Source organism: Lepus europaeus, chromosome 8, assembly GCF_033115175.1.
Source record: "Lepus europaeus isolate LE1 chromosome 8, mLepTim1.pri, whole genome shotgun sequence".
In the NCBI taxonomy this organism is placed as follows: domain Eukaryota; kingdom Metazoa; phylum Chordata; class Mammalia; order Lagomorpha; family Leporidae; genus Lepus; species Lepus europaeus.
In genome coordinates, this window is record NC_084834.1 from 69,707,677 (window position 1) to 69,734,853 (window position 27,177).

General features: G+C 42.8%; 1 protein-coding gene across 2 annotated transcripts in view; it reads left to right on the plus strand.

Moving 5' to 3' along the window:
- Positions 1-27,177, plus strand: part of PAPSS1 (3'-phosphoadenosine 5'-phosphosulfate synthase 1) — a 104,824-nt gene that overhangs the window by 43,942 nt on the left and 33,705 nt on the right. For both annotated transcript variants that reach the window (XM_062199771.1, XM_062199772.1), the window contains exons 6-10: positions 12,549-12,662; positions 14,061-14,172; positions 16,540-16,745; positions 17,763-17,898; positions 24,655-24,923. In XM_062199771.1, coding sequence (XP_062055755.1) covers positions 12,549-12,662; positions 14,061-14,172; positions 16,540-16,745; positions 17,763-17,898; positions 24,655-24,923 — 837 coding nt within the window. The remainder of the gene's footprint in view (positions 1-12,548; positions 12,663-14,060; positions 14,173-16,539; positions 16,746-17,762; positions 17,899-24,654; positions 24,924-27,177) is intronic.

Consider the following 27,177-nt stretch of genomic DNA (forward strand, 5'->3'; position numbering starts at 1 on the left):
GAAATAATTAAAACTTGAGAAGGAATAAACAAAATTGAATCCAAAAAAGTGATAAAAAAAATCAGTAAAATGAAGAACTTTTTTTTTTTTTGAAAAAAAGAAAATTGACACACCAATGGCCCAACTAACAAAAAAAAAAAAAAAAGAGAGAGAGAGAGAGAGAGAGAGAGAGAGAAGACCTAGGTCAATAAAATTAGAGATGAAAAAGGAAATGTAACAACAGACACTAGTGAAATAAAAAGAATCATCAGAAAATTACTACAAAGATCTGTATGACAATAACTGGGAAACCTAGAAGGTAAGGATAGATTCCTGGACACATACAACCTACCTAAATTGAGCCATGAAGAAATAGAAAACTTAGACCCATAACCAAGATGAAAATTGAGTCAGTAGTAAAGGTGATCCTAACAAAGAAAAGCCCAGGACTGGATTGCTTTACTGCTGAATTCTGTATCAGCATTTAAAGAATAACTAACTCTAATTGTTCTCTAACTATTCAAAAACAGTTGAAATGGAGAGAATCCTCCTAAATTCTTTCTAGTGAAGCCAGCATCACCTTCATTCCTAAACCTGAAAAAGATGCAACAGAGAAAGAAAACTACAAACCAATTTCCCTGATGAAAATAGATGCAAAGATCCTCAATAAAATTTTAAGCAATAGAATCCAACAACACATCAGAAAGATCATTCTCTTGAACTTAGTGGGATTTATCCCTGGTATGAAGGGATGATTTAACATTTGCAAATCAATGTGATAGATCACATTAACCAACTGAAGAGCAGATATCATATGATTATCTCAATAGATGCAGAGAAAGCATTTGATAAAATACAACACTCTTTTATGATGAAAACCCTAAGCAATTCGGGTATAGCAGGAACATTCCTCAACACAATCAAGGCAATTTATGACAAACCCACCGTCTGCATCCTGTTGAATGGGGAAAAGTTGGAAGCATTCCCATTGAGATCTGGAACCAGACAAGGATGCCCACTCTCACCATTGCTATTCAATATAGTCCCAGAAGTTTTAGCCAAAGCCATTGGGCAAAAACAGAAATCAAAGGGATACAAATTGGGAAGGAGGAAGTCAGACTATCTCTATTTGCAGATTTATATGATTCTATACATGGGGGATCCAAAAGACTCCACCAAGAGACTATTGGAACTCATAGAAGAGTTTGGTAAAGTAGCAGAATATAAAATCAATACACAAAAATCAATAGCCTTTGCATACACAGACAATACCATGGCTGAGAAAGAATTTCTAAGATCAATCTCATTCACAACAGCTACAAAAACAATCAAATACCTTGGAATAAATTTAACCAAGAACGTCAGAGATCTCTAAAATGAGAATTAGAAAACATTAAAGAAAAAAATTAGAAGATACAAAAAATGGAAACATCTTCAATGTTCATAGATTGGAAGAATCAATATCATCAAAATTCCATAATACCAAAAGCATTTTACAAGTTCAATGCAATACCAATCAAAATACCAAGGACATTCTCATATCTAGAAAAAATGATCATGAAATTCAGTGGAAACACAGGTGACCCCAAATAGCTAAAATTCTTTTTTATACAATGAAAACAAAGGTGGAGGCATCACAATACCAGATTTCAAGAATACTACAGGGCAATTATAATCAAAACAGCCTGGTATTGGTACAAAACAGATAGACCGACCAGTGGAACAGAATATAAATGCCAGAAATGAACCCATGCATCTGCAACCAACTTATCATTGACCAAGGAGCTAAAAACAATCCCTGGAGCAAGGACAGTGGCTTCAACAAATGGTGCTGGGAAAACTGGATCTTCACATACAGAAGTATGAAGCAAGACCCCTACTTACACCTTACACAAAAATCCATTCAAAATGGATTAGAAACCTAAATCTATGACCCAACACCATCAAATTATTAGAGAACATTGGGGAAACCCTGCAAAGCATTGTCATAGGCAAAGATTTTTTGGAAAAGACCCCAGAGTCATAAGCAATCAAAGCCAAAATTCACAAATGGCATTACATCAAATTGAGAAGCTTCTGTATTTCAACAGAAACACTCAGCAAGGTGAAGAGGCAACAGAATGGGAGAAATTATTTGCAAACAGTGCAACTGATAAAGGATTAATAACCAGAATATATAAAGAGATCAAGGAACTTAACAAAAATAAAACAAACAACCCATTGAAGAAATAGGCAAAGGCATTAAACACATTTTTCAAAAGAGGAAATCCAAATGTCCAACAGACAGATGAAAAAGTGCTCAGGATCACTAGCTTTCAGGGAAATGCAAATCAAAACCACAATGAGGTTTTATCTCACCCCAGTTAGAATGGCTTTCATACAGAAATCAACAAACAACAAATGCTGGTGAGGATATAGGGGAAAAGGTACTCTAATCCACTGTTGATAGGAATGTAAACTGGTACAGCCACTGTGGAAGACAGTATGGAGATCTCAGAAATCTAAATATAGATTTAGACCCCGCCATCCCACTCTTGGGAATTTACCCAAGGGAAATGAAACCAGCATATGAAAGAGTTATCCTCACCCCTATGTTTATTGCAGCTCAGTTCACAATAGCTAGGACATGGAATCAACCCAAATGCCTGTGAAGTGAAGACTGGTTAAAAGAAATTATGGGATATGTACATTACGGAATACTACACAGCAGTAAAAGAAAAAAAAATCCAGTCATTTACAACAAAATGGATGAATCTGGAAAATATCATACTTAGTGAAATAAGCCAGTCCCAAAAGGACAAATACCACATGTTCTCCCTGACCTGTGTTAACTAACAGAATACCTAAAAGGCAATCTTTAGAAGTGAAATTGACACTTTGCGAAGTAGTGACTTTAGCAGCCCTTTCCTTGACTGTTGAGGAACAGTTTTCTTTTTCTTTTTTTTTTTTTTATACTATTTGTTGAGCTCTTTACTTAACATATGTGTATAAAGTCAATTGAAAATAGATCTCGGTAAAAAATTAAGAGTGGGAATAAGAGAGGGAGGAGGAAGAGGGTTGGGAGTTTGGGTGGTGGGGCACTGTGGGAAGAATCACCATGTGTTCCTAAAGTTGTAATTATGAAGTATATGACATTTGTAACTGTAAAGCTGTGTAGTTCTGCATATATTCCTACAGACTTTTTTTTTTTTTTTTGGATAGGCAGAGTGGACAGTGAGAGAGAGAGACAGAAAGGTCTTCCTTTTTTCCATTGGTTCACCCTCCAATGGCCGCCGTGGCTGGCGTGCTGCGACCGGCGCACCGCGCTGATCCGATGGCAGGAGCCAGGTGCTTCTCCTGGTCTCCCATGCGGGTGCAGGGCCCAAGCACTTGGGCCATCCTCCACTGCACTCCCTGGCCACAGCAGAGAGCTGGCCTGGAAGAGGGGCAACAGGGACAGAATCCAGTGCCCTGACCGGGACTAGAACCCGGTGTGCCAGCGCCGCAAGGCGGAGGATTAGCCTAGTGAGCCACGGCGCCGGCCCAGACTTACTTTTAAGGGTACAGTTTAAAAACTTGCCCTAGGACCCTAAATCCCCTTATGCTGGTTGGTTAAAAATACCATTTTAAGTGTTAAAGTGATCATATGGATAGGATTAAGGGTCTGGTAATAATAATAGATAGAATTAAAAAGGAGGGAATTCTTCAACATGGGAAGCAGTCCACACAACAGACTCATAGAATGGCAAAAGCTTTAAATAGCACTCTGATCTCAGAATCAGCCCTTAAGACATTCTGGTCTGGCCATTTCAGGTATGGGAAGCCAAGACACAGTGGCAAAAAATGTCCTGCATGAAGGACCTCAGTGGGTGAAATCCCAGTGGAAAGATGTGTTCCTCAAAGAAGGAGGTACTTTTCTCGGAAGGGAGGAGAGAACTTCCACTTTTCTATGGCCTTGTTCAAATACTGATGAGTCTGTGGATTCAAAAGGCTTCCATAGCCTAGGCAGCTCATGTCAAGAGTCTTGGGTGATCACTGATGTCATACACAGGAGTGTTAATTGTTAAATTATAACGAAAGTCACTATGCACTAACTCTCCATGTAGGACCTCTGTCCTTAAAGAGTTCTGTTATAATTATGTGTAAGTGCTCTCAAAGGATGTATCATTCTTGGGTGCTTCTTTAAAATTAATTAAGTTTCTCAAAAAAGTGAAATTAACTTCAAGATGCAATGATTTTGAACAGCCCTTGTCTCGACTGTTAAGGAACAGTTTTTTTTGTTTGTTTGTTTCATTTTTTTCATGCAACTTGTTGAACTCTTTACTTAGTATGGGGTTAATCTTCTGTATATAAAGTTAATCTAAAATGGATCTTAGTAGGGAACGCGACTGGGAATGGGAGAGGGAGGAAGTGGAGGGGTGGGAGTGTGGATAGGAGGGCGAGTATGGTGGGAAGAATCACTGTATTCCTAAAGTTGTACTTATGAAATGAATGTAGTCTGTTTTCCTTAAATAAAATGTTTTTTTTTGGGAGGGAGGGGAAATAAACAAATAAAAAAAGGGAAAAAAGAAGAAAGTCAATATATCTATAGTAGGCTAATTTTTTACTTGATAATTTTGTTTGCCCTGAGAATGATGCTATTATTATCTAGATGCTCTTGGCAGATGAAGGGTTCCCACCCCTGCCCTAGCAGAATCCCTGATGCTGGAAACTTTAAAAAGAAAGGAGGCGTATTTAGCTCACAGGTTTGGAGGCTGAAAGTCCAAGGTCAGGTGGCCCATCTGTTCTCAGCATCTGGGACAGGACTCCCTCCTGCCATGACTACGCCACACCATGGCAGAGAAAACAGAAAGGGAAATGGCCCAGCCGTAAGGGGCCTAGCACTGATATGGGACTCACTTTTTTTTTTTTTTTAGTAAAAATTTATTTATTTATTTGAAAAGGAGATTGACAGGCAGGGGTGTGGGAGGGTCTTCATTTGCTGGTTCACTCCCCAAATGGCCATAACCCCCAGTATTGGGCAAGGTGAAAGCCAGGAGCCAAGAACTCGATCTGGGTTTCTCAAGTGAGTGGCAGGGGCCCAAATTCTGGGGCCATCTCCTGCTGCTGTACCAGGAGCATGAGCAGCAACCTGGATCTGAGCGGAGCAGCTGGGACCTGACCTGGCACTTGGATGTGGGAGTGCAATTGGCAGCCGAGCCCCATGATCCACATCACTGCCTCCAGTGGAGTCAAACAACCCTCTCTCATTAGAACTAACTCAGTTCCTGAGACCAGCATTAATCTGTTCTTAGGGCAGTGCCTTCATGACCTAACTGCCTTCCACTAGGCTACACCTCTTAAAGGTCCCCCACCTCATCACCACCCACACTGGGAACCAAACCTGCAGCACAGGAACAATCTGGAGACAAACCATATCCACTGTGTAAAGATGCCCTCTCCCCACTCATCACCATGCCTGCTTGCTGAGTGTGAAATGAGAACAGTGTGTGTAGGTTTTCTAATTACCTTTGTCAACCTAATGTAACAGATAGGGAGAGATCTTCAAAGCTCTGTATTTGGGAATGAACATTGTAATGGGAGTTCACTTACCATCGTAAACTACATATGCAGGGAAGTACAATGAGGAGGGTTGCACAAGCTGTTTTTTATTTTATCTTTTTGAAAGATTTATTTATTTGAAAGACAGAGTTACAGACAGAGAGAAGGAGACACAGGTCTTCCATCTGCTAATTTACTCCCCAGGTGGTTGCAACGGCCAGAGCTGGGGTGATCCAAAGCCAGGAGCCAAGAGCTTGCTCTGGGTCTCCTACGTAAGTGCAGGGGCCCAAACACTTACACTGCTTTCCCTGGCCATTAGGAGGGAGCTAGATAAGAAGAGGAGCAGCCAGGATATGAACCGGTGTTGCCACAGGCATAGACCACTAAGCCACAGTCTGGCCCCTACACAAGCTGTTTTATGACCATTATCTTTGGTTTTAAGGTTGCACAGGCAATTGGTGGGCAGATATCTTTGTCAGAAGTATTTTTTGTGTAAGGTTGTGATTCTTGCAGAATCTTGTGGTAGTTCTTGTCATCAGACATATGTGCGTGAGAACTGCTTCATGAGCCTCCTACGTTTGTTCATTTTTCATTAGTGCTTGACACAATTGGCTCTGTTTTGATTCTGATAACTTTGGAAAGCTGAGGCATATTTTACCAGATGAATTCTGATTTACTTAGCTCCTAAAACCCAAATTTTAAGTAATGAGTGAGTGATTGGACTTCTTATGCCACATATTTATGGATTTTAAAATATATTTGGACCAAAATGAACTTACCTTTTAATTCCATTTTTCCATAAGCTTTTTAAAGTACTTTCACAGAAGACACTAACAAATAATGAAGATTTTTAATTTAATTTTATCCTAATCCTTGAATGGTCACTAGATGGCCTGCTAGTATTGCACTTTAACTTGGCTTGTTATGACTTAAGGAAGTAGGCTTCTTGCCGCTGGTTTTAATCTAAAGTGATATTTTAAATGCTGTTTTTAAATCTACCAGGAATTCTAGATTTACTAGTGCTATAAATTATTTAAAGGTTTGTCTTTTTAAAAAATGGTGGTTTAGTGCTCTAAATGGATTTTATACTGCACATAAAAAGCAGTCTTTGCAGCCCAGTTTTAAAGTGTTGCCAGAATGTCGTTTAGTGTTCGTGCTTTAGATGCGTGTAGTTTAGATAATAGAAATTTAGTAGTTACATAAAAATATGAATGAGCCCTGGTGTTCAAATCTGTTGAGCAGATTTGGCTTAAGGAAAAAGTACGGAAAATACTCAAAGGAAAATTTAAATGTGGAATCACTCTGTTTATTAACACGTTCAGAGTGCTTTACGAAGATTAAATGAAAAGGCAAGTATGGGCTGCAGTTTTCATGCAGTAATTGTTTGTCCTGACTGCCAAGTTTCCAGGTAAGAACTTAGAAATGTCTTAAGTTAGATCTTCGCGTGTGTCAATCAACCAACCAAAATTACAGGTTAGGGGTGGGTGGGCATTTGGCACAGTGGTTAAGGTGCTGCTTGGAATACCTGTGTCCTGTATTGGAGAGCCTGGCAGCCATGCTTCTCGTTCAGCTTCCTGCTAATGTACACCCTGGGGGACAGTAGTGATAGCCCAAGTACTTGGGTCCTCGTCACCCGTAGGGGAGACTTGGATGGAGTTCCAGGCTCCTGGCTTCTGCTTGTCTCATCCCTGGCTGTTGCGGGCACTTGGGGAGTGAACCAGAAGAGACTATCTCTGTTTCTCTACCTTTTGAAATAAAATGCAAAGAAGTAAGTGAAAATTTAAAAACTAGCTTGGGATACCCATGTTACATTAAAAATTTTTAAATTAACATTTAAAAATGCATAACTGTTGAATGTTTCTAGACTTATCAAATTCACACCTCATTAATGGTAGAGTGTGAATTTGTTGCTGACCCTACCATCCTTCAGTGTCGGGTGATTATGGAGACACCTGTGTACAGACTTCCTCCTGGCCTGGGTTGTGATCTGTTTTTGTTTTAAAGGAAATGCCCTCAAATAAAGAGTTTTGTATGAACAAGTCGAAGAACACTTTGTTTCTAATTGCTGTGTCTGTGGAGATATAAGTTCCAAGGAGAATGAATAGCTCCTGTGACAGGGACTTCCCATTCCATTGTCTAGATATCTTGTCTTCATTTGAGGTGGTTTTGCTCCTTTTGGATATTTACTGTTGGTTGTGGAAACTAAGAGGATTTGTCATTCGATTGTACTAGAAACTGTCTGTATCTGATATTTTTTTTTAAGATTCCTTTTCTATTTCTTATAGTGTTCCAGTCCTTTTTGCTCTGCATGTAGAATCTACATGGACTTACTTCCATTCCACTGAGCAGGTGCTCCATAGGCCTCTTGATTTATGCTATGTTTGCATTTGTTCCAGAAATGTTTGTTTTATGTATCTTTTTAGAGGGGAAAAACAGGAGTCACCTCTTGAACATTTATTTTGGTGTTGGTCAGGCATAAGAACAATTTTGTGTTGAAGTTAGGAAGCTCACACTCACTGCTGGAGAGGTAAGCATGACAGTGCAAGTTAAGCTGCCCCTGGCATGCCCACATCCCATATTGGGTGCCTGGTTGGAGTTGCAGGTACACTACTTCTGATCCAGCTTCCTGCTAATGCACTTGGGAAGCAGTGGGCAGTGGCTTCCACTACTTGAGTTCCTGCTACCCATGTAGGAGACCCAGATGGAGTTCCTGGTTTCTGACTTTGGCCTGACCCAGCCCTTGGCTGTTGCAGCCATTTGTGGAGTGAACCAGAAGATGGAAGATCTCGCTTCCTCCCTCTTCCTGTCACTCTGCCTTTCAAATAAATAAATAAATAAATAAAGTAAAGCAAAGCTGGAAATGGACTTTGAAAATGGAAGAATTGGGGGCCGGCACTGTTGCATAGTGGGCTAAGACTCTGCCTACAGTGCCGAATGGGTGCTGATTTGAGTCCAGGCTGCTCCTTTTTCAATCCAGCTCTCTGCTGTGGCCTGGGAAAGCAGTAGATGATTGCCCAAGTGCTTGGGCCTCTGCACTCGCGTGGTAGACCCAGATGAAGCTCCTGGCTCCTGGCTTTGATTGGCTTAGCTCTGGCTGGTGTGGCCATTTGGGGAGTGAATCAGCAGATGGAAGACCTTTAACTTTACCTCTCACATAAATAAATAAAAATATTTAAAAAAAAAAAAAGAGAGAAGAATTTTGTGAAGTACTTGTAATGAAAAAATATTTTGACTCAAAAATAAAACATGAAAAAGATTTCCCATTTTTGAAAAAAAATGATTATAAGTCCCATGTTAATACATATAAAGCAGCACATTACTAAAAAATGTATTCATGATAGAGCACAAATCCTTTTAACAATTTGATTGGGCTCATAGCATAAATTTTACTCTTTTCATGTTCAAGCAAGTTGTTTTGAAGATACGTAGATTTGCTTACAAATTATTTGTATATTTGTTTTTCAACTTAAAATACGATTAGAAGGAAATGGATATGTGGAATGTTTGTAAGTTTGCAGTCCTTTCTTTAAATGTCCCTTCAGAACAGAGTTCTGCACCTGTCTGTACCTTCTAGCACCTGGTCCTTCCACTGGGGGCAGCTCCAGGGTACAGGTAGGTGTGCATTAGAGTGGACTGGGTACCACTGCTGCTCAGGGTTTGCAAGCTGCACCTACAGTTTAGGAGACCAGATAAAATTGCGCTGTGGCAGCCAACAAAGAAGAACAGATTGGTTAATGGGTGCTTTCTTGTGACCCTTCCAGAATGTTGACCAAGGCAGTGGTAAGTGTTGGGAAGAGAGAGTAACCTGTCCTTACAGCAGTGTGAGTTTCAGACGTGGCAGGGAAAGCTGTGTGTGGAGCTGCTCTTGTCGAAGTTGCGAATGAGCTTCTTGCCTTCTCCGGAGTTCCCGTGTTGTCCATTCTCAGACTGTATATTCTGGTTTCCCAAGTGCTAAGGGGTTCAGGGCGGTGGAAATGCAGGCTGACTGTTACTTTATTCACAGCAGCACGACTTGGAAAAAAAGTTGGTTTATTAGAATCATTTAAGCCTAACACAAATGTTGAGTTTCTTTACCTTTCTGCCTAGAACTTTACCAATACGTTAAAAGATCATGTGCTGAGTAGAAACCCTGGGAATTATAAATGTTAAGTAACCCTGAAAATAAATTGGGAGCAATTTGTGTGACAGACTATTTCATGACTCAGTTTGCATGGGAGAGTGAGAAAGGTTTTATCTGGGGGAGAATAGTATCGAGACTCCAGTTGGAATCACTCTTTCAACACTTAGCAGCTAATTATAGGACTTTGGAAAAAATAACCTAATTTCTCTGGCTTCAATTCGGTCATTGGTGAAATGGGAGATAATAGCTGTATCTGCCTCAGAGATGCACGGAGGAGTCCATGAGCTGTGTATGTGGAGGGCTTAGAAAAGTCTGTGGCATGTTGCAAGCACATTATAATTGTTATTTATTGAGAACTTATGATGTGCTAAGAGCATTGGACGACAGTACAGCATGGATCTGGGGCAAGCTGTTAACCTTTCCTGGGCCCTGACTTCCTCATCTGTGAAGAGGGGGCAGCAGTAGTTTGTTCTACCTTCATAGGTAGGGTTGTGTGATGCTGAAATGGATTAATTCACAGGAAGCCCTTAGAACAGCGTGTGGTGTGGTAGTAAGTGTCTGGTTAATGTTTGCCTCCCATAGTTCAGATGCTGCAAGTCATTCAGTTGTCACAACAGTCCTGTAGTTGTGTGTATCATTTTTTATTTTTTTAGTATTTATGTATTTATTTAAGGCCAAAGTAGGGAAAAAGAGAGAAAGATTTCTCATCCACTGTTTCACTTCCCAGATGCCAGGAAAGCATTTGGGGCTGTGGCTGGACCAAGCCAAGAGCTAGTGACTCAGCCTCCTGGGTGGAAGGCAGGGATCTGTGTAACTGGAATGCTACTGCTGCATCCCAGGGTGTAAGCAGGAAACTGGAATTGAAAGTGGAGCAAGACTGGAACCCAGGCATCGTGATACGGGATGTGGGCCTACTAAGTGGCATGTTAACCGCTGTGCCAAACACTGGATCCCTGCTTTTTGTTTTGTTTTGCTTTAAACCCTGGAGGAGGGGACAGGTTGTCAGGTGTTAGATGAATTGTTCGGGAGCCTGAGCCCTCATTTATTACTTCACACTGGCAGTGGTGAGAGCATCAGAAGACTTGACCTGTAGACCCCTGCTGCTTTCTTGTATTTTTTTTTGTTTGTTTTTTGTTTTGAAGGTGTTGTGTCCCTAAAGTTTTGTGATTAAAGAAATATTTAATTTTATGTCTTTGGTAATGCTATGTCATATATTTTATTAAATAATCCTAGTGAATGCGTGACTTTTTGTATAATTTTGTTTACTTTTAGTGTTTTTTTTTTTCTGGTGTGGAGGATTTCATTTTTTGTTTTGCAGCTGCACAGAAGTTTTTTTTTTTTTCATTTTCAATTATCTTTATATATAAAAGATCGATTCAGTATATACTAAGTAAAGATTTCATCAGTTTGCACCCACACAGAAACACAAGGTGTAAAAATACTGTTTCAGTACTAGTTATAGCATTACTTCACATTGGACTACACATTAAGGACAGATCCCACATGAGACGTAAGTACATAGTGACTCCTGTTGTTGATTTAACAATTTGACACTCTTGTTTATGGCGTCAGTAATCTCCCTAGGCTCCAGTCATGAGTTGCCGAGGCTATGGAAGCCTTTAGGGTTCGCCGACTTCAATCTTATTCCGACAGGGTCATAGTCAAAGTGGAAGTTCTCTCCTCCCTTCAGAGAAAGGTACCTCCTTCTTTGATGGCCCCGTTCTTTCCACTGGGATCTCACTCACAGAGATCTTTCATTTAGGTTTTTTTTTTTTTTTTTTTTTTTTTTTTCCCAGCGTGTCTTGGCTTTCCATGCCTACAATACTCTCATGGGCTCTTCAGCCAGATCCGAATGCCTTAAGGGCTGATTCTGAGGCCAGAGTGTTAAACATCTTTTCATATGACTATATTTGCTAATCTGTCTTTTCAGGTCTTTGGACCATTGTAAAAGTTGAGGTATTCATTTCTTTCTTGACATTTAAGAGTTCTTTGTATGTGTTGGGTTAGCAGTCCTCTTTCAGGTAGTCTTCTTGGATATATTTTCCCCTTCTGTCTATTTGAATAACAAAGTGTTGCGTGGATGCAAGTATGAAAATCTCTCAATCAGTGCTGGTTTTATATGCTTATAGATGTTACCTTGCAGATTAGGCCTAAACTATAAAGTGATTGAACTCATTTAGTAGTTTCTCCCCGGGCTCCGACAAGTGTTATGAACAAACCTTGTAAAATTTCCTAATGGGTAGTGTGTGAGCAGTGTGTGTTGTCGTCACACATGTATACTTCCAGGACACTTGGGGCAATCTATAATCACAAAGTGCTGATTTCAGTTCTCATATTGGGATTAAACGGACAGATTCTGTGTACCATGTTGTAGGAGTAAAAAATTGACTTTAGTGTCTGTACTCATAAACATGAGATGGAAGCTGGGATAAAATGGTTTCCTGACGTCTTCAAGATGATAATGATGTTATGATTTTTGGTGCCACTTTGTTTTTATCATTGCTTCATATTTGATGATACCTTTTATTTGCAGTTGTCTGGTTTTGACAAATAAAAGAAAGCCTCAGAAAGTCCATTTGAAATTGTTACTATAAAAAAACTGTGTGATTTCAGAATTTCTTTTGCATCAGAATAAACTTATATTTTAATTCCATTTTTTCCCACCAACTTTTTGAAGGAATTTATGCTATTCCACTACATAATGGGCCATTATGTCTAATTGTTTCTTGTATCTGGGATGTTGTCTACTTGATAATGGACCAGCTAACATTAGGAAAATTGATTGGGAGGAACACAATACTCAAAGGGGTCTTTTCTGCTTTTTGGGGGGTCTCAAATTGAAATGCTGATTTTATTTAACAAAATACTCTTTGGAGAATTCTATAAATTGTTGAATCAAATGCTTGATTATGCTCTCATTGTGTTTCAGGATATTGTACCTGTGGATGCCTCTTATGAGGTAAAAGAACTGTACGTTCCAGAAAACAAACTTCATTTGGCAAAAACAGATGCAGAAACATTACCAGCACTGAAAATTAATAAAGTAAGTTCTTTGCTGCTTTTCAGAGCAAGAGCTATAGCTATATATACAGTTGTTGTATTTGGGAACTTCTGCTGTATAGCCAGATATAAAAAGGAGCCTGTGCAACTTCCACTTGTCATTCATACAGAGCCTACAATGCTGTAGCATTCTGCTGGGGTATGCTAGAAATCTGATGGCTCAAGAAATAACCGTCTTTGTAAAATGAAGAGTGTTCTATCACTGGCTGGGGACTTTGGGAGGGGGGTATATGTTTTTATTTAAATTTTCTTTTGGTTTAAGACAGTACTTTTCACAGTGCAGTTTCTAGTCGGTCATGGCCAGATTTTCTGGGAACACATTAAGAGATACAAATTCTTGGTCCCATTGTGAATATACTAAATCAGAAATTCTGGAGTTGAAGCGATCTTCACATTAGTTTTCTTTCTTTCTTTTTTTTTTTTTTTTAAGATTTTATCTATGTATTTGAGAGGCAGAGTTACAGACAGAGAGAGGGAGAGACAGAGAGGAAGGTCTTCCGTCTGCTGGTTCACTCCCCAACTGGCTGCAACAGCCAGAGCTGCGCCGATCCAAAACCAAGAGCCAGGAGCTTCCTCCAGGTCTCCCACGTGGGTGCTGGGGCCCAAGCATTTTCTCAGGCCATAAGAAGAGATCAGGGTAGGAAAAGGAGCAGCCGGGACAGGAACCAGGGGCTTTAGTGCCACAGGCGGAGGCTTAGCCTACTACAGTGCCTTGTTCTCACATTACTTTTTTTTTTTTTTTTTTAATATTTATTGATTTGAAATCCAGAGTGGGAGACAAAGAGATCAGTAGAGAGAACTTCCATCTGCTGGTTCACTCCCCATGGCTACAATGCCTGGGGTTGCATCACACTGAATCTAGGAGCCAGGAACTCCACCCTGGTCTCCCACATGGGTCCCAAGCACTTGGGCCATCCTCCACTGCTTGCCCAGGTGCATTAACAGAAAGCTGGCTCAGAAGCTTGAGTAACCAGGACTCGAACTGGCATTCTGTATGGGATGCCAGCATTGCAAGCAACAGCTTAACCCATTGCACTACAACCCCCCAACCTCCCGCTCTGCAAACCCTCTACCCCAAACTCCAGGCTTGTGATCTTCATTTCAACAGCCCTTCCGGGGTGTCTGATACACATTAAGAACCACTGGTTTAGGAGAGCTTTTCCTTATTAGATACACTCAGAGGCCCAATGTTATTTAAATTTTAAATTTATAGGAAAAAGGCATATTTTCTTGGTGCCCCTATTCTGTGTTTGATTTATAGGATGTATATTCTTAAAATGTTTGTTTTCACTGTTTTCAAGATTAAACCCCTAAAGGTCTTTACTGCTTTTGTTGATCAACATGTGAAGTGGAATTTTTGCTTTGCTTTCTAATGTACTAGGTGGATATGCAGTGGGTCCAGGTGCTGGCAGAAGGCTGGGCAACCCCACTGAATGGCTTTATGAGAGAGAGGGAGTACTTGCAGTGCCTTCATTTCGATTGTCTTCTCGATGGTAAGACTTTCTACATTCAAAATTCTGTTGTATCTGGAAATGACTGAGTTCAGGGATCTGTGCCTGTCCGTCAAGTGGATCTAATCCCAGGACATTGAAATCAAGCAACCTTTACATCTACTTGACCAAGTCTATATTATGGTTAATGCTTTGAAATTTGTGGGTCCAACCATAGTTTCAAGTTAAGAGATCTTGAAATTGGTGGCTATCAGCATGGTTCTTCCTGTTCTTTTAAACATCACAAAACATTGCCATAGAAATCTATGCCCAGTATGTTGTTAGTACATTCCAGCTACCTTTAACTTTGTGTTATTGTATACTGTTGGTGAAAGCAGTTTACTACATTAAAAAAAATATTTTTAAATTTCACAGATCCCTACTAAATTGTTACCAAATTCTTATGTATTAGGATTTCTTTCAAGTGGGAAGTGAAACATTAGAAAACATAAGCAGTGTCTTCAAAAAGGTCATGGGAAAGTGGAATGGAAGGGTAAACTTTGGTGCAAAACATTTTTGAGATCCATACATTGTTCTTTCATAATAAGCATTCTCCCTGGACTTTCTTGTTTGTTTGAAATGCTGGGTAGTTTCTTTGTTGTTGTTGCTGTTATTGTTTGTTTAAATAGAGATTTATGTATTTGTTTATGTGAAAGGCAGAGTGACAGAGAGAAAGAGATTTTCCATCCACTGTTCACATTCCAAATGGTAGCGATGGCCAGGGCTGGGCCAGGCCAAATCCAGGAGCCTGTAACTACATCTGGATCTCCCACGTGGGTAGCTGGGGCTCATGTACTTGGGCCATTATCTGCTACTTTCCCAGGCATGTTAGCAGGGAGCTGGATCAGAAGCAGAGCAGTGGTAACTGGAATTGACCCTCTGATAAGGGATGCTGGTGGTGCAAGTGTGGCTTAACTTGCAGTGCCGTGACACCAATATCTTCATGAACTTTTTAATGAAAAAATTGCATAAACTTAAAAGATTTTTGCATCAAAATAAAACTTCATTTTTAGTTCCATTTTTCCAAGAACTCTTTGAAGTGTACTCATAATTCTTAGTCATTTTTCTTAAGAAACTTTATCATAAGAACATGAGGATTAAATATTGCATTTTGATTTTTGCTCTTTGAAATAGTAGTAAAGTCTGCCTGCTTAGTAATGATTTTTTTTCCCTTGGGACTGGTACAGATCTACCTATTAGTTTTCCATTTTTTAAAAAAAAGATTTAGTTATTTTAGTTGAAAGGCAGAGTTATTGAGAGAGAGGGAGAGACAAAGAGATCGTCCATCTGCTGGTTCACTCCCCAGATGGCTGCAAAAGCTAGGATTGGACCAGAGTGGAGCCACCAGGACTTGAACTGGTGTCCATATGAGATGCTGGCATCACAGGTGGTGGCTTAACCCACTGTGCCACAACAATGACTCTAATTTTCCATTTTAAATGAACTAATTTGTATCATTTGTAAAGTGGCTAAGTTTTGACGTAAGTTTTAGCCAAGTTACCATTGATCTTGATATATTTTGTCCACAGAAAGCATGTCATGGTTCCTCATAAAGTATGGTATCTTCAAGTATATAAGTAATCCAAATATGAATTAGAAAATGCATTTTGTTTTCTGCACTGTGTATGATGGATAGAAGAAGAAGCTTATTTTATAGCTTAAAATTGTGGGAACTGAAACCATGCCTTTGATCTTGCTGACAGCACATTTTGGTGTAAGTGGAGCTCCTGCTTACTGCCTTTGTATCTTGGCCAGTGATAGCTGGCATCAGCTCCATTCTGACTATAATAATAAACAAACAAATACACTCCTGTGGGTGTTTTTGTTTTCCTGTCTCAAGGGTACTCAGGTATGCTCAGTGTACTCCACTATGTACTGAGCTTTCTAGTTGCAGTACTTAATGTCATCCTGTTACCAACAAGGATTTAAACTTTCCTGAAAAGATCCTGAGATGTAGTTCTTTGTCTTGTTCATATATTGTGGGTGTGCAGAATATTTTCAGTGGTGTTAGGCTTAACCAGCAGATCATTCTTTGTTGAACAGTTAATTTATGTAATTCCGTACTGAAGATTTTCCACCAAGGACAGTTTGATGAATTGTTGTGAGAAATATTATATGCAGCGTTGATTCTCTTAGATTTTGTTTTGTTTTGTTTTGGTTTTTGATTTCTGGGGTGATTGGTTGCCCGCTGTGACCTTGGAACTTGTCCTCTCTGCCAATTTTCTATGCCAGGTGCCGTCTCCGCACAGCCCCTATAGACAGGTAAACCTTTTGTTATTTCAGGAATGTCCAGTGCAATGAAAGGTGGCTGTCAGAAAGGCCTGTGTAATAATCGGAGCTGTGTGCCTTCTGTTCTTTTGTGCCCTGCAGGGGGTGTTATTAACCTGTCAGTGCCTATAGTTCTGACAGCCACTCGGGAAGACAAAGAGAGGCTGGATGGCTGTACGGCATTTGCTCTGATGTACGAAGGCCGCCGTGTGGCTATTCTTCGCAATCCGGAGTTTTTTGAGCACAGGAAAGAGGAGCGCTGTGCCAGACAGTGGGGGACCACCTGCAAGAACCACCCGTACATCAAGGTCTGGAGTACACCTTGCTGCAGCCTTTCTTACTCGCAGTGAACATTTGTGTGGGGGTCTCGCCATTCCCTGTGCGTTGACACTCCCACCGAGGTTGATGGTATCTTGCAGATTTAAGACTGGATCTTCAGCTGGTGTGTGGAGCATATGGTCATGTCATTTTGGCCCCGATAAATATTTACTCAGCATCTGCTGTGTAATGCTAGGCGCTTAGCTGGATGCTGGTGCTGGGAATGTAGGACTGGGAACGTGATTGGCTCAGGGCTTATCCTCTTGGCGTTGCCAGTCCAGCGGGGGGAGCAGGTGTGAATCATGCAGGGTGCCAGGGAGCCCACAGCAGGGCAGGTTTTCTTTTCTGGGCTTTAATTTAATGTTGTGTTTCTGATGTGAAAGCAGATCATAGTTCCCCTCCGCAAAGTGCCTCATTTATATTATGTATCGAATGTGGAATGTTATCACTGACGTCAAATTCCTCTGTCCCTTGTTAGGTATTTCAAGGTAGACTTTGAGCTTTAGAAGCTAGGTTACTTGTTGACACGAAGCAGCCTGGGGCAAAGGGTGAGCTTGTGCTGAGTGGTGAAGATGGACAGGTCCTGGGGGCGCCATCTCCTCCTTTTAGATGCAGGGATGGAGGGCGAGTGATCGGAGACATCTCAGGTTGAGGGGGGAGTGGAGGCATGAATTTGTGTCTATCTCAGTGATCAGTGATTGTTCAGAAATTTGCCATCGGAGAACAGATCACTGTGTTAACCATACAACAGGGATGAGTGATTCACATCGTCTTTGTTTGCCTTTCCTGTGTAAATAGTAATCATTGTCTCATGAGCTTTGTGAGAAATTACAAAATATATTCTAATTCTCTATCACCTCCTAATCTCAGTTCAGCAAAGCCCTTTCAGATTTACCATTAACTGTAAGGTGAGAGTTTACAAATGTATTTAACTTGTATGAGAGCAGTGTTCTTATTTCAGTCTTGGTTTCTGTTTAAAAACAGTATTTTCTTTTTCTTCCCATCAGATGGTTATGGAACAAGGAGATTGGCTGATTGGAGGAGATCTTCAAGTCCTGGACCGAATTTATTGGAATGATGGTCTGGACCAATACCGCCTTACTCCCAGTGAGCTAAAGCAGAAGTTTAAAGACATGAATGCTGGTAAGACCTGGGCCTGAGCATGTACTGTCAGAGAGTGTTGTAGATGTTTTCCAGTGCTTCCAAAATGTAAAGCAGAATGATGAGTAATAGTGAATGTAAATGTAGCAATGTACTCTATAAGGAAAGGGAATTGAAGTCGACCTATGCAGTTTTGTGATGCTGGTATAATTTGATCTAATACTATTTTGTATACTGCATGGAAGGTGGATGCAAATAACAAATTGACCTTTTGTTTGTGTGTGTACTATAAAATTTGTGTTAAAGTTTATAGGGGAATGAATAAAGATTGATACAAGTCAATAATAGCACCCCATTCTCTGTTGTCAATATGTGATTTTAGATCAGTGTCACATCAGTTCTGGCTATTGAGATGTATCAAGAGGGGCTTCTGGAATAGGCTTTCCTTCCTGACAAGAAATTGGTGTTAATGCCACTCCTCACTTCAAGAAAAAAAAAAAGTTTCTTTTCCCACCCTTCTCTTTCTTCCTGATTAGAATGCTGGTGTGTGTTTAGAGCTGCTGCAACCATTTTGTATTCACAGCAATCCCAGATACGCTAGCACATGTTCTTATACTGTTTCAATTACTGATTTGACCCTGAAGCCATCTATCTCCGGATTTCTTATTCAAAAAGTGTTGCATTTTTGAATTCTCTTTGGGTCTTTTGTAATTTGCATTTAGAAGCATGTGATGGTTTATTACATGTTGATTTCTGTCTTTCTCCTTTTTTTTTTTCCTTTTTCTGTTTTCTGGAAGACAGAAACATGTTTAATTGAGGACTTGCTGAGTCTACCTTATTTAATTTGTTGCCAAAATTTGAAATCATATTTGGAATTGATGTTAGTAAATTACTTTTTGGAACCGTTGAGGGATCTTATCAAGGAACTTTTTGGTTCATAATTAGGGACTTTAATATTACATCTGTTTTGTACTCTTCTTTGTGAGCCAAACATTTTAAGTCATTTAGAGAATTTCTTGCATAATAACCGATTGCAACTTTGTTTAAAGTAGCTGAGAGCCAGTTATTAGCCTTACATCACATAACAGATTTCTGGTGTACTTAATTTTCCACTTTAGAGGAGGGCAAATAAGCAACACACCAAGGCGTCTGCTTTGCAGTGCCTGTTCACTCTTTCCGGAAGCCAATACCAAGCCATCTACTCGAATTCAAGGGGAAGAAAGCTGAGAGTGTTTGCTTGTTTATTTTGCCTACGCTTTCTTTTCTCCTTTGTATGCCTCTCCTCCTTCTCTTCTCATCTTAGAATTGTGATTACCCCAGGTGGGCCATTGTCCTGTGCACATTAATGCAGTCAGCTGGGCTGTTCCTAGACAATTCTGTGGCTGGAAGGATTGAGAGGCATCAGTGGCTGCAAGGTGACACCTTTCCAGGTGGCAGGTTCTTTGAATTGCTGGTGATTGACCAGTATCCTGGAGAGGAAGAATGAATTCCACTTAAGCCCCTTAAGAGCCTGTTAGCATTTATTTATACGGAGAGTGTTGGTGTCCTGCTCATTACAGAGGGAAAAGTTGACATAATTTATTTCAAACTGGTACGTGGCAGTACATTGTGGAATGAGTCGGATAATGCTTTGTGGAGCTGTTGAATTTCAAGCTGTATTTTAAATGAACAAATGGAGATGTTAGAAGGATACCGCAGGCGAGGCTGGCAGAAGCAGATCATTTGTGCAGTCAGTAGGCTTTCTTCACCGGAAGTGGCAGTGAGCTGGCAACGTTGTGGTCTGAGATTGGGTGAGGGTGCCTCTCTCACTCAGGTCCCAGCAGGATACAGAGGGCTCCTTCAGGTGAGGCTGTGGGTGGGCATAAGTTCACAGAGAGAATGTTTCAAAAAGGCAAGGTTAAGGAAACTGGCAGATGGGATTTGTTAAGGCATGCAGGAAGCAGCAACACAAGGTCCTGGTCTGGTCGTGGAGGGAGCAAACCCATTGTTTCCCAGGCGAGGTGGGAGTCGGAGCCATGAGGAGGGCTGCTGGGCACGAGTGAGTTGCAGGGGAAGTTGGCGCCGCCAGAGGAGGCGTGTGCCTCCCATTTAGCTCCTGGGAGGAAGGCACTCAGGCTGCACCTGTTCCCAAAGTGTGTGACTCCTGGGCTAGGTGGGGCATGAGCTCCCCCAAAGCTTACTTTGTCCTCGCCCACTCTGTGGATGCCTGCTCATTCTTCTGGTCGTGGAGATGGGAGGACTGCACCCCTTCTAGGGGAGACATTATAGGAACCCCCACCCTCCCTGATCCAGGACGGCAGAGACAACTGAGAAGGGAGTGGAGAAGCCGCACAGAGCCGAGCCGTGGACGGTATCTTTACTTTCATTGGAAAGCATGTCTGGTGTTGAGAATAGGAAACCGTTCCTTGTGCCGTCCTTTGGGATGGCTTTGAGAGTCCCAGCTTGAGAGAAATTCTAGTGACTGTGGTCAGGTGGACTCCGGGACCTCTCAGTGACTCCTCCCCTGCCACAGTGGAGGTAGAAGATTGAAAATGTATGACAGTGCTCAGGCGGAAAGGAGATCAGATTTCTCCATATTCCAACTCCCTTAAACAAACAATCCCCCAGACATAAATATTGAACACACAACACACACAGGCACATGCACACTCTCCTTGGCAGCTCGAGAGCTATACCAGTACCATCTTGTTCCGCTGCCATGTTGGTCGAGGGCAATCAGAGATGCCTGTTCTTAGAGCTGCGGCGTGGATAAAGTAGCGGATAAGGTCTTGGGTAGGACTGAACGAGGAGACCTAACTGCTTATTGCTGTATGTGGGACAGTGTTACAGAGAAGTGAGGTGAAGGAGGCAGGCCCAGGGAGTTCTGGGATCTGTGGTAGGGGCTGAAGCACAATTCTCCGATCTCTGGGCAAAGGGGACTAGGATTTGGGAGACTTTCCTGCCCATCACCCCATTCGTTCAGTCCTTGAACTGCAGTGTCCTGGCACGCAGCTGGCAGTTGCAGAGCCACCACGGTCCCCGTTGGCCGCACCACTGCATGAGGCAGCTGTGGAGCATCCTGTGCGGGCGCAGAGGAGTTGGTATTCCTCTCTCCCCACCAGCAGGAGACGCTGGGAGCTGTGACTCCTCTCCCGTCAAGTCAGCAGGTGCTCCGAAGGACCTCTCCCTGTTCCTCTTCCCATTCAGCTGCTGGAAGGAAAGGACTCCGACTGCACCTGTTTCTGAAGTGTATGGCTCCTAGGCTGGGTGGGGCAGGATCCAGAGGAGAGGGCGAGAGCCCGTTCTACTGGGCACCCTTCAACACAGAGAAGGAATAGGTTTGGGGGCTTGACCTGAGTTTGGTTTCTGATGTGACAGCCACAGTGAAGGTGGAGAACTGAGTGAACGGCGGAATTAACGAGGACTATACAGCAACACGTGTTTCACAATTGGTCTCTGTTACTGATGAATTGGAAGGCCAGGGCTTAGAGATAGGCTAAGAGAAGCCATCTGTGTGGGAGCAATAATTGAATCCAGGTGAAGGGGTAAGTTTCCTGAATGAGGATGTAGAGAAAGAATTCCACAGGCCCAGCAGTGAACCCTGGTGCTCCAAGAGGACCCCAGGATGTCAGAAGCAGGTGGCTAGACCAGAGTGGCCAGGCAGAGTATGAAACATCATGTGTGTTGGATTCCAACTGTGTGTACAAAAAGAACGAGGAGACTGCACACAAACCAAACAAAAAGAACAAAGTAATAATAGGACAGTGCATCTGTGAGCAACTTTCCCCTCAGATTTTCTTTTTCTTCCTTCCTTCCTTCCTGCCTGCCTTCCTTCCTTTTTCTTTTCTTTCTTTCTTTTTTTTTAAGATTTCATTTTTTTGAAAGACAGTTACAGAGCGAGAAGGAGAATGGGAGAGACAGAGAGAGAAAGAGTGATCTTCCATCTGCTGGTTTCACACCCCAAATGGCTGCAACAGCCAAGGCTGGACCAGAACTTCTTCTGAGTCTCCCACCTGGGTGCAGGGGCCCAAGCACTTGGGCCATCTGCTGCTGCTTTCCCAGGCGCATGAGCAGGGAGATGGATGGGAAGTGGAGCATGGGATGCCAGCATACAGGCGGTGGCTCTGCCTGCTGCGCCACAGCGCTGGCTTCTCCCCTCAGGTTTTCTTCATGCTTTTTAGTTCATACAGACCTAAGTACAGAGACAGATGAAACAGGAAAGATCAGTGCCATGACTCATGGGCTTTCAGGCTCTGAAAACTGTGGGGCAGAGTTTCGTGTCTGTGGCAGCGGGGAGTTGGGGACCACCTCAAACAGAAAAGCGCCTTTTGGATTGGCAGAAGGGAGTTGATGCAGCAAGTGAATTCATGTCTGTTGGACTCCAAGGAGCTATGTTCCTTTTGACATGTGCTTGGTCTCTTGTTAGTGAATGTTTAATTTCTTTGTTTTGTAAGCTCCCTGTTCCCCGAGAAACAGTTTGCCTAGACCTGACTTTTCATCTTGTTCCAAACTGGCTCCTCCCCTGGCCCTGCCTGCTCCAGGAGCTGTTTGGAGGCAGGGTGGGGGAGAGAGTGCAGGTCCTGTGAGAAGAGGAATGGCTGAGTGTGGCAGCTGTGGGAAGCAGAGCTGGGAGCGAGCGGAAGTGCTTCATTTCACGCGTGGTGGGGTGAGGCAGGGAGTGGAAGACTCTGTGGAGGGTGGCGGTGCTGCTGTACTCTGGGTGTGGAGCAGGACCAGTGATGCGATGTAGGCCAGCAGGAGTTGCATCTGAAGTCACTTGGGAGCACTCAGAGGCAGGTGGGGAGATGGTCTGAGCTGAGTGGAGAGCCTTGGTCGGAAACACAGGTTTGTAAGTCACTCGCACAGGGAGCCCTCCTCAGATGGGCCCCACGCGTGGGGCTGCAGGCTGGGGAGAGCTTTCAGGGCAGGGCAGCACCTGGCATTGCTGTTGTCACAGCGCAACCTCATTCACCAGTGTGCAGGTCAGGGGTGCCTCTTCAGTATCCAGGCGGAGCGCATGGAGTGCTGGTGCTGATGATGGTGGTCTTGGTTAGGAGGCCGTGGGAGCGGGATGTGTTGTCTCTCCACTCGGCCTCCCAGCTCTGCTCTGTCCCACGTGGCCTTGCACTGTCACGCGGCTTGTCTGCAGAGCTTTGCTGCTTGTTTGGCTTTTCACTCCCTGTCCCGATTCTGGTATTCAGTGTCCTTCCTGCGCAGGCATTCAGAAGCCGACAGCATCCTCTGCCGCCAGGCTTTGTACCCAGCTGCTTGAACCTGCCGTCTCTGACAAGATGCATGGTTCCCCTGCCTCCACACCCTCCTCACAACCGCTCTTTTTACTTCTGCTCAGCATGCTTTGTCTTCCAGAGGTCAGCTCACTTTGGCCTGAAGGCCACACCTGGCCCAAGGTCAGTTTTTGGAAATGAAGCTCTGTTGGAAAACAACCGCACTTCCTAACTGGTGTGTGACGTATGGCTGCTTTTGCACTATGGTGATAGCGTGCCATGGTTGTAACAGGGACACTGCAGCCTGCAGGGATTAAAATGCTCATTCTGGCTCTTCACAGAAGGAGTTTGCTTTACAATGATCTCAGCAGTTTTACAAGTGCGCTTCCCAGAAGTCAGGAATGGGGACAGAGGGCCAGAAAGAAATGGAAATTATGAATATTAACATTAATCTTTGTCCATCTGTGGATTGTACGCCCCCTTTAAACAGAGCAGAAACGGTAGTGCCTGGTAAGTGTTGACACGGTTGAAGGCAGTTTATAAGGAACAGGCAGCATAAAGTGAGGGTAGAGAGGCAAGAGAGCTAAGCTGGCGATGAGATCTATGCCAGAATCAGCGTGGTAGGTTAAGCCAGGCAGTGATCCCCTAGAGTGAGGAACATTACTACTGCTGTGCTCACGAGACAGTCTCTACCTGTTCTGTTTGAAAGACTGTGGTATTACAGCGTCAGGAAGTGAGCTCGCTTCTTGATCTGGGGAAGGGAACTTTTGGGTTCTTAGAAATGGCCAAAGTGGGTGTTTTGTGATATGGATGCCCCTATGTAAAACAAAATTTAAAGTAAACCCAAAATGACCCAAAAATGTTCAGATCTGCCCTCCTCGTCCCATTTCAAAGCAGCGTAAATAATTTCAAGGCTGTCTGTTTGCATTGTGACTTTCTTGTTCTTTGTACCGAATGTCACATCAGCTGTTTCCTGGGTACAAGCCACCCAGTGTATGTATGAAAGATGACTTGAGGGTAATGCTGTAAGTCTTGGATATCACAGGATGTGGCACAGCAATACAGAAGTGTAGGTCACGCTGTCCTGGAATGAGTGGTCTGTATGTGATTTTCACCAGCTTCGATTCTCAGCATGCAGATGTTCGCTTAATCCTAGCATTAAGCTTCAAGGAGGAGTGCTTATTCTTTGGAAGATCATCTCTCTTTCTCTCTTTTTAAGATTTTATTTATTTATTTCAGGGGTAGAGTTATAGGCAGAGGGAGAGATAGAAAGATCTTCCATCCTCTTGTTCAGTCCCCAAATGGCTGTGACCACCAGAGCTGAGCCCAAAGAGAAGCCAGGAGCCACAAGCCTCTTCCGGGTCTCCCACAGGGACATAGGGGCCCAAGCCTTTGGGCCATCTTCCGCTGCTTTCCCAGGCCATAGCAGCAGAGAGCTGAATCTGAAGAGGAACAGCTGGGACATGAACCAGTGCCCATGTGGGATGCTGGCGCTGCAGGCGGAGGCCTAGCCCACTACGAGCCACAGTGCCAGCCCCTGGAGGAGCATCTGTTAGAAATGTACTGTCCTTAACTCTTAACATTCTCTTTTCAGATGCCGTCTTTGCTTTCCAGTTACGCAACCCAGTGCACAATGGACATGCTCTGTTGATGCAAGACACTCACAAGCAACTTTTAGAGAGAGGCTACCGGCGGCCTGTGCTCCTCCTCCACCCGCTCGGCGGCTGGACAAAGGACGACGACGTTCCTTTGATGTGGCGCATGAAGCAGCATGCCGCCGTGCTGGAGGAAGGGATCCTGAATCCTGAAACAACAGTGGTGGCCATCTTCCCGTCCCCCATGATGTACGCGGGGCCAACCGAGGTAGCCTGCTCTTCCGATTTGCACAGGGCAATGACTAAGGCTGCTTCCATGAACCCGGGGAGTGTCACCGCCAGACAGGTTTTTCTCTGATGTGCAGGTCTATTCCATACATTTGGCACACCTGGAGTTAGCCCCCAAGAGGCCCCTTCTTGGGAAAAGGAAGAAAAGGAGAGATTTCTCTTGCTCTTCATGTGGTTTTTGTTCCTAGCTGTGAAGGCGACATTGTTCCCTGCAGAGACGGGCCTGGTGAGGCTGAGAAGGTGTGAGACAGCCTCCTCTTGTGCAGGCTGGCCCCAGCATAGACACAGCTGGTCCATACCGATCACATCTCTTTAGCAAAGTCCTAAGGGACAGAATTGGTCTGATTTTTGCTGCTTTTTATTTTGGAAGAACTACAGGGATTTCAGTGGGAAGATAAGCATGGCATCTTAAAAAAGAATTCAGGAGACATTCTTCATCTGTTCTTTTAAGAAGGGCTGGAGCTTACTGGAGTCAGGAACTAAAATTTTTCCTTGATACTGAGTAAGGGGAGGGCTCTGTGGTCAGAAAGGATGCTTGAGACCTTTATACATCTGTCTATAAAGATTTCTGAGTTAGGTTTTATCTTCTAGGCAGAGTAGTGCTTAAAAAATTCTTGTCAAATGAATCAATAAATCAATGAATGAACTCAAAAACAGTGGGTGGGACATTCCCAGCCAGCTTCTGGTTGAGTTTTCAAGATAAAGGAATGCACACTATCGCATTGTTTTTCATCCCTGCCTTAGAGGGAGGTGAGTTCATTTAGATTAGTCTGGGAGGGCCAAGTCTTTTAAAAAAGATTTAAATAATTTAGTTGTATAAACTCTGTGATGTCTTCGCCCAAAAAAAACTTGAAAAGGGAATCCAAGTTCATTTGGCTATTCTTTGGGCTCAAGCCTAAAAAGTTTTATTGGAGTTTAGTTGTGAGATTATATACTCTATTACCTCTTTGACCCAGGAAACTAGACAAAACCCAGCAGAAACAACATACTAAAAGATTAAACTGTATTTGACTCTTCTCTCAGATCTAGCCTAAATAATGCAGACTCCTGTTCTCCCTTTGTTGGTATAATGGCCAAGGTAGCCCTCGGATAACCCATGAGAGCACACTGTGACCTTAGTTCTTGTGTCTCAAAGAATAACAACTAGCTGTTTTGGAAATAAAGGTAGAATTTTGTTAAGGTGGTTCCCCCAGCATCTATTTTTGGTGCGGATGACATCATCATCATTATCTAATCAAGGAAGTTGTTTGATCTTAAATTCTCCTGAAGGATGGGATGAATGTTTTTTAATGTTAGAGTGGCCCAGACGAGAGTGGGACAGGAATGGGCCTGTGATCAGTCACCTCATTAATGCCAGCCAGGAAAGTGAAGTAATTTACCTTCCCTATTTAGGACCTATTTTTGTCCGCTTTCTGTTTCTTGTTCCCTATCTAAAAGTGGAAGAGATTAAGAAATTTTATCAACCAAATAAACTAAAAACTGCTTTTAAAGTGGTGGGGATGGGGTGGGTAGATTAAATAATAAAAGTGGTCATCTGTAGTAAAAACAGGAAATCCTTCCTGGAGAGAATACCAGAAAGGGTCAGGTACACTCCTTTCTATAAATTAGATTTTATGTTTTCTAACAGCACCGGGCATTTTTTTTTTTTTAAACTTATTTATTTACTTGAAAGAATTACACACACACACACACACAGAGAGAGAGAAAGAAAAAAATATCCTCCATCTGCTGGTTCACTCCCCAAATGGCCTCAATGGCTGGGGCTGGGCTTATCCAAAGCCAGGAGCCAGGAACTTCCTCTAGGTCTCCCACGTGGGTACAGGGGTCCAAGCACTTGGATCATTTTCTGCTGCTTTTCCAGGAGCATTAGCAGGGAGCTGGATCGGAAGTGGAGCAGCCGGGTCTTGAACCAGAGCCCACGTGGGATGCCAGCATTGTAGGTGGCATCTTTACCTGCTATGCCACAGCGCCATCCCCTGTGCCAGGTATATTTGTAAAGGGAGATCCATGAATGAAGGTGCCAAAGGCACCTGCAGGTACAGTTTGGCTTTCCTTAGAGGCTTCCTTTGTGCAAGGCAGAGCTGAGTACAGTTGTCAGGAAGGGGAGATAGCTTTTTCCCCAACCTCTCGATTCCTGGCTGGGACATCTGTGGCAAAAAAACAGTTAATAAGAGAAAAGCATACACATTTATTTAATGCCAGTTTTACATGGCACAGGGACCCTCAGAAATGAA